Source organism: Siniperca chuatsi, linkage group LG4 (genome assembly GCF_020085105.1).
Source record: "Siniperca chuatsi isolate FFG_IHB_CAS linkage group LG4, ASM2008510v1, whole genome shotgun sequence".
Lineage (NCBI taxonomy): Eukaryota > Metazoa > Chordata > Actinopteri > Centrarchiformes > Sinipercidae > Siniperca > Siniperca chuatsi.
In genome coordinates this window covers 6,243,879-6,255,997 of record NC_058045.1, presented here as the reverse complement: position 1 = coordinate 6,255,997, position 12,119 = coordinate 6,243,879, and the positions used below count along the sequence as shown (strand labels likewise).

Here is a 12,119-nt window from a genome sequence, read left to right as displayed (position 1 = left end):
CTCATTATCTAAAGATATAGTTACTCTAGATCCTCCAGCACCACTGTAAGGAACCTCAGAGTTATCTTTGATCAGGATTTATCCTTTAACACCCACATGAAACAAACTTCAAGGACTGCCTTCGTTCACCTACACAACATTGCAAAAATCAGGCACATCCTGTCTCAAAATGATGCCGAAAAACTAGTGCATGCATTTGTTACTTCTAGGTTGGACTATTGCAATTCCTTATTATCAGGCTGCCCGAATAAGTCCCGAAAGACTCTCCAGTTGATCCAGAATGCTGCGGCACATGTACTGACAAGCACTAAGAAAAGAGATCATATTTCTCCAATATTAGCTTCTCTGCACTGGCTCCCTGTAAAATCCAGAACAGAATTTAAAATCCTTCTCCTCACCTACAAAGCTCTTAATGGTCAGGCACCATCGTATCTTAAAGATCTCATAATACCTTATTACCCCATTAGAACACTGTGCTCCCAGAATGCAGGGTTACTTGTGGTTCCTAGAGTCTCCAAAAGTAGAATGGGAGCCAGAGCCTTCAGCTATCAAGCTCCTCTCCTGTGGAATCAGGTCCCAGTTAGGGGTTCGGGAGGCAGACACCATCTCCACATTTAAGAGTAGGCTTAAGACTTTCCTCTTTGATAAAGCTTATAGTTAGGGCTGGCTTGGGTGAGCCCTGAACCATCCCTTAGTTATGCTGCAATAGGCCTAGACTGCCGGGAGACTTCCCATGATGCACCTCTTTCCTCTCTCCCTCTCCATCTGTATGCATTTTTATCCCATTACTGCATGTTACTAACTCGACATCTTCTCTCTCCCGTAGTTTTGTGCTTTCTCGTTTATCTCCTCTCTCCTTCTGTCACTTTCAGCAGGTATTTCTGCCTCCGGAGCTGCAGAGTCTGGATCTGTGGTTGTGGGCCACCTGCTGCCCCCGTGTTCCTGCTCGACAACTGCTACTACAGTTGTTGTTATTGGCTCTGTTACTAATACTGTCATTATTACTCCTATAGCTGTCATTCCTATTATTATTAATGTATTAATATTACCACTATAATTACATTACTATTATTTGTAAAAATTCTAGGTGGTTGCATTTTGTCTCCCTCTCCCCCCCCCCTCCTCCCAAACCTCTCTCTCTCTCTCTCTCTCTCTCTAATAACCTCTCTCTCTCTAAATCTCTCCTCTCTCTATGTATAAACCTCTCTTGCTAAATCTCTCCATCTCCCTCTCTCTTTCTCCATCTCTCTCTCTCTAAATCTCTCTCTATATCTCTCTCCAAACTTCTCTCTCTTTCTCTTTCTCTCTCAAAACCTAACACTTGAGTCTGGTTCTATCCAAGGTTTCTGCCTCTTAAAGGAAGTTTTTTTCATGCCACTGTCGCCAAATGCTTGCTCATGGTGGGATTTGTTGGGTCTCTGTAAATAATATAAAGAGTACAGTCTAGACCTACTCTATATGAAAAGTGCAATGAGATAACTTCTGTTATGAATTGGCGCTATATAAATAAATTGAATACATAAATCTGATATATGACAAAATAAGTAAGCATATATACATATATATTTTATGGAAGTAGCTAACGAGCTCGCTTCCTTCTCATCTCTGTTGAGAGTTCCACATGCACAGTACCGATTGGACAGAATGTTTACAAATGTAGCGACACTGCCAAACGTTTTCTCATGTGAGTTCTGACCACTTTTAGTAGCTTTCACAACATCTGGCTATTGACAGTCACCCTGAAACATACATTTGACAATGAAAACCGTCAGTTTAACCCTGCCTGGACTGGCAAGTATTATATATAGGATTTTATGTCAATAAATAAAACAGAGCATCTTGCTATAATTAATATAACAAAAATTTAATGCGAACATAACTCACTGTGCTTTATTGTAAAATGTAATGGGTAAATTTCACATATACAAAACAAAACTTTCTATGTCTTCCCCTTTCTGATAATGTCTGAATGTTTAGTGACACATTTCAATTTAAAGAAGTTAAAACTGCTGAACCATTTTAGTAAGGAACATCCAGTATCTTCAGATTTAACTGTGAAATCAACTGGCGGTCGATACAAACCGGGGGACAAAGCTCCAAAATTAGCAGTACTGTGGACTCTTAGACCACCAGACCTCAAAAGATCAGGTTGCACTGGTCTCAAATCTCCTTCCTTCCCCTCTATGGTTACATTTAGGCCCATGAAACTCAATACACATATACCGTAAGAGGAAGAGCAGCTAACAGAAATACTACTACTGCTAAGCTTTAAGGCACTACCGTATCATCATCAAAATCTGCGCTAGTCTTGTTCACTGCCACCAGTATGGAATATGGAAGTGTGCACAGTCTATATGTAAACCCACAGATTGTATTGACCTTTTCAATCCTTCTACTAAAAATACACTGACAGACCAGACAGAACAAGCACCTACACGCCTGCACACACAAACACACACACATACACACACACACACACACACACACATTCACACACATCATCTCTATCTGTTTCAGTGCTTTTTTCTAATAAGGACATTGACCTTGGCCAAAGGTCAGCATGCCATGTTGTACTGTATGTTTGTATGTTTACACAGAGTAAACATTCACCAGAATCTCATACTTTAACCTCAATATTCCTGTACTCCAAACAAAGATAAATAAATGATTGCTGTGAAACACAGTGCAGGGTCCAGTGACAAAATAAATACAAATGAAACATCGTTTAAATCATTGGATGACAAAGTTTTTTCTTTTTTCTTTTTTTTTTTAGTCAAATGTGATTAATAAGCATTATTGATAATTATTTTTAATATTTTGGACTGTGAATGTGTTTTCTTTATTTTTAGATCTATCTGTGCAGCAAAGCTGGCTATTAGTGTGATCCATAGGTTTTTGCAGGTTGGAAATCACATAATCATGTGGCTAGACTCACTTGGTCATGTGATTTCCCTTCTTGTTCACATATCTGCACCAAACGGGTTGAGTGGGTTCAGCCATTGCAATTCAATATGTCTCCAGCACATCAATGATTGCAACATGCACAGACACAAATGTACCATGTACTGCACATGAATGAAAAAAACACTTAGATCTGCAATCTAAGTGGTCTTAATCTGAATAAAGGAAAATACAGATGGTCCAAATGTTTAAATGGGTTCATTTTGAGGACACTGTCTAATAGCCAGCATTAGTCTTCAGTTAGTGACTTGCTTTAACATGCAACTTAACACTCAACTGTGGTGTTAGATTGCTTATTTGTGCTAATTGTGTGTGTACGCGCTTGTTCAATCTTTCTTGGCACCTACACAACTGTGGTACTCTGTTAAGTACTGTGTGCTCACAAGTAACAAGAACCATGCATATGTGTGTGCGTGTGTGTGTGTGTGCGCTGAGCTTGAAGCTCTGCCCAGACCTGCTCTGTAGAACTCACCGTTGTGGGACATGCCCACCGACAGGCACTTCTGGAAGCGGCAGTATTGGCACTTGTTGCGATTTTTCTTTTGGATCTTGCAGCGGCGCTCACACTTGTCATACTCCAGCTTCAGACGGATGGTCCGCCGAAAAAACCCCTGGAGAAATGAGGGGGAAAATATTTGTTAAAATGTGAATACTGCTCACATGAAGAAAACAAATTCAATTACCGTTAATATTTTGACAATTATTTTCATTTGTATGAATGAGACATGAACACCATAGACCAGATTAATCAGGCAATACGTGAAACAAATAAAAAGAAAAAATACACAAGCTAATAAAATCTGAAATGTAACAGAGACTAGTAAATTACCTTTTAATAAACTCTGCTGTTATGAAACCAGTTTCAGGATCCAGAAAAAAACTATTGGCCAACTCTTAATGACAAAAGAAGCCATTAGATAGGCAGTTATTTATTCCCATATGAATGGTGCCTGACAATATCAGATACATAGTTTCACCATCAGTTTCTGCTCGCTTACACAACCTTGACAAAAAGAAACATTTAACTTTGGGGAGGAACAGATGTACCAATGTAACAGATGTTCCAATGTAACAGATGTACCAAGTGGCATGTTTGCGGTTGGCTGGAGGGTAGAAAACGGCCTAGGGAATTGCTTAATAACATATTTAGCCATATTTAATAGCAAATTGCAGTTTTATCCAAAACTGTCACCCAGTGCGCCAAAATACATACAGACACCCACACAGTAAGAAAGACACACAAACGGCCATACAATACAAGGTTACACAGGCATGCTACAACCATGTGACTCTCAGCCACTAACCTCCAACCTCACGTGCACACACATATAGACACACATAAAACAAAGCTGACATGAAGCCCGGACAGAACTGAAGTACAGGCCAAATGAAGCGGACGCTGCTTGTGTCCACTATCGTAAAGGATCAGTGACATCACAGAGTTCAGCCTCCTCCTATTACTGTTTCATGACTAAATAACAAGGTAGAAAGGATGCACATGAGAGGGTGCATATGTGTGTGAGTGTGTGAAGTTGTTTCTAAATAATATTTTCTCTAAATAACTTTAACCTGATTGTCGCTTATTTAGTCATGAGTATTTAAAGTTGTAGAGAAATAACCAATGTTCAGAGTTCTTGAAAGGATAACTTCTCAGTTTGTGCCAATAATCATTTTCCCCTTTACTTTCCATCATTCAGGCTCACTCTGCACACAAACCCCCAACACCTGGTAACTACAGGGGTTCATCACATGGTCAAGTGATATTTTTGTGATACTTTTGCAGATAACCACCCAAACGCTACATTATAAATATTTACAGGCACAAGGCAGATCATGGGATACTGCGTGCTGGAAAGGACACAACAGGGGCAATCCGCAAAATCCTGGCAAAAGAAGGCTGCTTTGGGGCGTTGTAGTGGCCTAGATGTTAAGATGCATACCATTAACTGTGATTGCAACTTCCCTGGTTCAATTCCCAGTTGGCAACCTACGTTGCATTTCCCTCCTCTGTCTCCCCTCATTTGCTGTCACCTCACTACTATCAACCTTCAAAAAAGAAAAGCTTCAAAAATGTAAAAAGAAGGCAGCTGCAATTCTGGGCAGAATTCGGAGTAGCCTTTCAAATGTGACAAGCCTTGCTGGCCCATTATGACAGATTTAAATCAAAAAATATAAAAAGAATACAGAATACTGACACCAACACAGGCTCAAAAACACATGCACACACAGCTCGAGTTACACTATCTTCGTCCTTCAGTGCCTCTTAAAAAACAGCCTTGGGTTGTTCTTCAACATGACTGGTAAACAATTAACTGAAAGATTATTGAGAGACCACGTATGAAGGCCGAGTCTGGTATTTCTGATGCTCTTAGGAGTTATCATTAGTCACAAGACACACTGCCTCTGGATTTCTGGCCTGGCAAGTCCTACTTTCCTCAGTGTTTTACTTCCAAATATAGGATTTATTGTCTTGAAGTTGGTTAATGTGTAATCAGAAGGCTGTTTGTGATTCTTGGCATGTCTGTGCTTGAGTGTGGGTGACTTTGGGAGGAGGCGATTGATGGATATGGACAGAAATATTGACAGAGGGAGAGAAAACAGTAGTAAGTAAAACACAGTTTAGGGTGAGAAGATAAGAGAGACCAGCTAAGGCAGAGGCATGTGTGATAATATGGCCACAGATTCAATTCTCATCTTCAATGAGAAGCATATTAACGAGACCCACCTGCTCAGTCATTAATCCTTTCATGGGTCTAGTCTTCACCAATGTCTAACATGAAATCTAAAGATAGAACCACTTGTTTTACTGTATAATTCATGTGTGCATTCTTCATCTGACCTTGCAGCCCTCGCAGGCGTGGACTCCATAGTGGTAGCCCGAGGCGCGGTCAGCACAAACTCGACACTCCAAGTTGAGCGATGAGGAGGAAGATGAGAAGTCCTCCTGGCCTGCTGCCACCCCGTAAACAACCGACGACGGGCTGGAGGCTGGTGTCAGGGCATCTACAAAACATAAGCACATGGGTGATTAAACGTGTCATCGCACTATTGCCCCTGACTAATACACACATCTTAAGGCAACGACTACACAGATTAATGTGTATTTTAAAGGATAAGTCTGGTAATATTGTATATATTTCTTATTGTCAACAAATCTCATGAAACGACCAAAACCAGCAATTAATAGATCCTACTAAGAAGCCTGATAAAGCTTATTCTTCTGTTCCTTCATTATGATGAACATGCGCAATGTAGTCTATTTTGAGTCAATCCTGATGCTGGAAATACTCACTAGAGCACCAAATCTGCAGCTGGAAATAGTCCTCTAATAAATGCACTATTTACTCCTTACTATTTGTTATTTTTGCCATTTCTGCCAAACAAATCCATATTTTCTTCTGCTGTGCACAAGGCAGACCCAGTGGAGAAAAAGCACCTTGCTCAAGAGCACCTTAGCAAGGGTTTTTGAGGAAAGGCTTATTTTTGTGCACAAACTTTCTCAACTAGTTCGTCCTCTCTGACGTTCAGTGTTGGCGTTTGACATTCAAACTAACAAAACAATGGCTCTTATTGGCCCCCACACATGGTATAATCATATCTGATTTGAAAGTGGGCACACACAGACATCTGTATTGATGTCAATATGTCAGTATGTATGATTTCCATTGTTGCTGTAGACCTACAATCATTCTCATGATCATATGTACACTCATGTATAAACTGTATATTTGTGTTGTGCTAGAAGTGCTCTTTATAGCACTGAAATTCAACTTTAAATTAACAACTTTAACATTTTGAAATGTAATACTGTATGTTTTAGGGCTGGGCGATATCTCAAATACATTCAATATATTCGAATATTAATTAATGTGCGATATAGCAGATGACCATATCATATCATATTTGAGTTTTCAGTTTCTGCTGGTCGCTGCTGAGGAGCAGTTATGTTGTGGGTGTGTTAACCGGAGGTGGAAGAAGTATTCAGGTCTATTACTTAAGCAAAAGTACTAATACCAACTTTGAAATACTCCACTACAAGTAAAAGTTCTGCATTCTAAACTTACTAAGGTAAAAGCATGTAAGTATTATAGCAAAAACTCTCTCTCTTTATATAAACTCTTTTGCCTTCAGATGTGATTGGATGACACTTTGTATGAACTAGTTCATTCCAAACATAACCCCGCCTTAATTCCCATTTCTGGTGAAGCTAAGCAAATGTCATGCATGGTGCCAGAGTGTAGACAATGTAATAGTTTTATGAAAGTATAACAATTGATGACCCTATTATATTTTGCTACAGCCTACAGTACATAGGATACAAGTTGATACAAGTGGATACAAGTTGTCACCACAATCAGACAACAAATTGAGTCACTGTCTTGAGAAATTGTAAGTAAAAAAAAAAAATGCAACTATGTCTGCCTTAATGAATGCATCTCTATTGTGAAGTATCATCTCCTTCTAGCAAAGAACTAGTGGAATTTAAGTACAGTTAAGTACAGTTTTAAGTCCACTTTGCCCGTCAAAGACAGTCTGTTCCATCACAGCAACCATTTATTCAGCGATATTAGAATGCCGTCTGTGGTGTGTTGCCTGTCGTAAGCATAACAGCGTTGGAGTAGTATTACTGATCTTCGTCATGGATGACAGGTCATGGGGCTTGCCATAGGTTGTCAACAGTTTTCTTTTTCCACCTTGTGAAGGGAACATGTTTGGTAGAACTAGCTTGGTACACAAATAGCAAAGATGAAATAGTACAAAACAGTGGCACTAAGTCAAGCCACATGAGTTGGTTGAGAGACGCCAGAACTTGGATAAGCAGCATTTGGCAGCAGACCTGGAGCTGTGTTCCTGCTTGGTGCAAGTGCACATGTTTCAACTGAGTGTGGACAAGAAAAGCATGTCAGTGTTTCTTCTGCTCCTGTCTCTCACTGTGAGTGCTCCCAAACACCCATAAATCCTAAACACCCTCTCACTGACTCTTCCATGACATCATCAATGTTTCTGTGATGCCATATCCCTATACCTCCCTGTCTTTTCTCCTTTCCTTCCTTCTCCCTCATTCAAAACCTCTATTCTTCCATTAAACGTTTATCTTTCTGGACTATTCACGGCTTCTTCACTTGTTGCATAATTTAGTAGTAGCATACATTTCCCAGATGTCCACGTGACTTTTGTTCAGGAGATAACACAGCAGCAAAATGAATGTCTCCTGAGAGGTGGTGCATGGTGGCTGACAAATGTGTGAATTTCTTATTGGATATGGGGCGAGGAGAAGGGCTGGTGGAGGACAGAGCGGTAAAACAAGGGAGTACAGAAATTAAGAAGTAGATAAGGCGAAAGAGAAAAGAAGAAATAAGGAATTTGGTGGGAAATAGGCAGGAAAATGCATCAAGGCACTCCGTAAATCAGAGACAAGGACAAACCAATTAAGATCAAGGGACTATTGGCCAAAGAGGTAAAAAAGTGGGTGAGTCAGACAATGTGAGAAAAGAAAGGACTGCCAAAGGATTGTAGTGCAGCTTTGTTGTAGGTTAAATGAAGACGTTAAATTAGCCAAAACGTATGTCCTCTCTGAACATTCAGCTGGAGCAAATTAGGGATTAGGGGGCTAAATTGAGGGACCTCTGCTCTGACAACAACAACAATGGCAAGGAGATTACACTGAGCTGCCGGGGACACTTTGAAACTGTGGAATGGCAGTGTGGGAGCAAACCCCACACTGTCATCTCACCATATTATTAATAATCTTAAGATATCATTTCAATTCAGTGATATTGAGAGCTCACCTAGAACAGTGGAACCTTCTGAGCCATTGCTGGAGGACTGGTATTCGGGGAGGGCGTCATTGTCGATGGACTGGGAGATGTCCTGGAGCTCCTCCATGCTGCTCATGAAGTTGTCATCGGCGCACAGGGGGCTGCCCAGCACCGAGTCCTCCAGGGGTGAAGGCGGATGGTAGTGGCTCTCCATGTCGACCATCACGGTGGAGGAGCGGGCTGCCAGCACTCTCACACATCAGACTGGAGACAGAGGACAGGGGGTGGGGGTGGGGGGGGGGGACAGACGGACAAAGAAGTCAAAGAAGTGATTTGGAAACAGACAGAGGAAGACAAGATAATGCTAGCAGCCCTGTGAGGTTAAGATACTGCAGTGCTTTGTGCTAAATGCTAACGTCAGCTTGCTAACATGCGCACAATAACAATGCCAACATGCTGATGTTTAGCAGGTATAACGTTTACCATGTTCACCATCTTAGTTTAGCGTGTTAGCATGCTAAGATTTGCTAATTAGCGATAAAGACAGAGAACATGTCATTAGCCTGCAGGTATTTGGTCATAAACCAAAATTTACGGCAAAGTTTAAAGTATTGCACAAATTAAAACTTTGACCTGATGATGCTGCAAAATATAAAATCAGGGGATCACAATTTATCCTGAGGGAGAGATGAACGTCTGTACAAAATGTCATGGCAATCTGCCCAATAGACATTTCAGTCAAAACCACAAATGACAACCTCATTGTGGCACTAAAGGAAGTAAAGGGCTCTACACTGTCATTAGGATACATCATCTGGGAACTATGAATGTTTGTGCCAAATTCTTTGCCAATCCATCCAGTAGGTGTTGAGATATTTTACTAGATAAGGGAAAATGTTGCTGGCAGCACTAGAAGAAAAGTTAGGGGATCACCGAAGTGGTTAGGATCCATCATCTGGGCACCATGAATGTACACAATTTCGTGGCAGTCCATCCAATAGCCTAGTTGTACTTCAGTGTGGATCAAAATGGTGGACCCACCGACTGGCCAACACTGGCATCCATAAAGCCACACCGCTAGCATGGCTAAAAACTGATAACATCATTATCAACATCAACACCACAGAGTAATACTGCATTATCTTTCCACGCACATGATTCAACACAGCACTGACTAATACATTTAGACCTAATGAGTAGTGCTGATGCAACGTGTGGCCATCCACACCAACAGGTGCTGCATGTTGCTATAGTGGGTCAGCAGGCAGTAAGGGAATGAAGGAAATGGAGTATCTTATGACACAACACAGGCCCCTCCACTCTTCTGAGCTATTCACTCCAAATACAGTAACCTTATTCTTACAAACCTCATACTGCTGCAGAAAAAGAAAGACAGAGGAGGACAGAGAGACAGTAAGTGAGGCACAGAGACATGTGGAGGGATTAATGTAGGTCACTGGGCTGGCTTAGGTTGTGCTGTGACAGGAAGGTCTGGGGTGAGCTAGAAGAGACATGACAGACTGGCTTGTAGAGTAGATGGGTGAGATTTTGCTGAATTGCACAGTGGGAACTGGGAGGAGCTATAAGATACACATGCACACATACAGTGCACTAAGAAGTAGGCTTGTCTTGTTGGCTAAGCTTAAGACTGGCAGAGGGAATGGACCTGATATTGCATATTAGAACTTCATACATCTGCATTTAAACTAGGTCAATCTTCAGTAAGCCCTTTTCCAGGACCCGCTAAGAACATCAAACGAGGGGGGAGGTGGGCAGTGGGGGTGAGGGTGGCTATATGGCTATAAGATAGCAACTGCTGGTTGTTCTCAGCCATTCCACACCTTTACACCGCCTTTAGTTTAACCTTAACTTGCACCACACTGTGTAATGTACTGTAGGCTGTTTAAGAAGAGAGACTGACTGCATGCTCAAAATGTTTATGCCCTCAGTGCTCCCTGTGAGTCTATTTAAAAGATCCAATGACAGAAATGAATGGTATGCCATTGAAGCAGCTACTGAAAGTATAGATCATTTGCATATAGTTTCGCTTTGAGTGCAGAAGGCAAATAAAATGGATTATATAAACGTTATTCTATGTGTTATGTGACTGTTAATATTGATAAAATTAATCTCTCTTTCAGTGATATTTTAACCCTTCAAGTAAGAGGAAAAAAAATGGAAGAACCTTGGGAAGGTCCATACTACATCCAGGGCTGGTGGGTGACTAGCGGGCAGCATGACAGAACAGTGATATAACTGAAAAAATATATAATAACAACAACAGCAAGACAACAAGACCTGGCTCAAAGTCCAGCCACGTGGTACAACACGGCTGGATGTGGCTAAGGATGAGCAGTGAGCCATCCTTTACAATTACAGAGCACATTGTCTAATACAACTCTGCGTTGTTGTGAAGCAACATCAATCGCTCTTGTTTGTTGCTCACTTTAGAGCTACCTTGATTGCACATGGCAGAGGTGGAAAAACACAATCAGCCTAGCTGCTCCTGCACTGAAAGCAAATGTCTCAACACACTTCAGCTTTTGCAAATATATTAAAGAGGGTGGTACTTGATGGTAACTTGGTATTCACGCTTTGGGAGATGGAAATTTTGGAAATACGACATCCTAATGTCTATTGAAAACATTGGTAATGTAATGGTACCTTGTTTATTGGCAAATGGATGAATATGAATATAAATGTTTTAGTGCTGAAGCCATTGGGAAAGACAGCACAACAAGTGATAAACACGGTAGCATTTTTAGTGAAATAGTCAACTAAGTGAAATTTCTACATGGGTTTTCAGGTTTAATACAGGGTTAAGAAGCAGAGGGAAAAAAAACACAATGCAATGAACTAAATGTTACCATCAAGAATCACAGCCCAGAGGAACTGAACTGAATATAATAGTAAAGACCCTGAAGATTCCCACCCATTACATTAACCCACATGAAAAAAAGCTTGGCATATGAGGCGGGCCGCTTTACTGAGCTACTCTCTACAATATACTTCTGAATGGAGGCAGTGTTAGCTCTGCTAGGACAAAGCAAACCTCTTTAGCATTCAGCCGCTAGCTCCTGGCCCTCAGGTCTTCCTTTAGAGGACATCCTGTTTCATACACTCACTTCACTCAGCACTGCCTCATTATAATACTGCTTCAACAAGAAAAATAAAGAAGCTTCTCGGCTACACCTTGACAACCATGCTGTCTGTTCAGATAATACTCCATTAACCTGGGCACCTTTTTATCTAGTGGTAAGATGAGATACATTTGGGCCTACAGACTATATGTTTTCAGTATAAACTTCTGAGTTTACAGTCTAGATATAGGTCAATCTAAAGTGGACTATATATTGAGGCTGTGTCAACACACACCCACTGCATGCATGCCTTTCTATT

General features: G+C 40.9%; 1 protein-coding gene across 1 annotated transcript in view; it reads right to left on the bottom strand.

Annotated features, from left to right (window-relative positions):
* Nucleotides 1-12,119, bottom strand: part of pparab (peroxisome proliferator-activated receptor alpha b) — a 33,506-nt gene that overhangs the window by 11,600 nt on the left and 9,787 nt on the right. Inside the window, exons 2-4 of the mRNA XM_044194385.1 lie at nt 8,751-8,984; nt 5,801-5,964; nt 3,434-3,572 (exon numbers count right to left, since the gene is read on the bottom strand). Of these exons, the coding sequence (XP_044050320.1) occupies nt 3,434-3,572; nt 5,801-5,964; nt 8,751-8,943 (496 nt within the window). The 5' untranslated portion in view covers nt 8,944-8,984. The remainder of the gene's footprint in view (nt 1-3,433; nt 3,573-5,800; nt 5,965-8,750; nt 8,985-12,119) is intronic.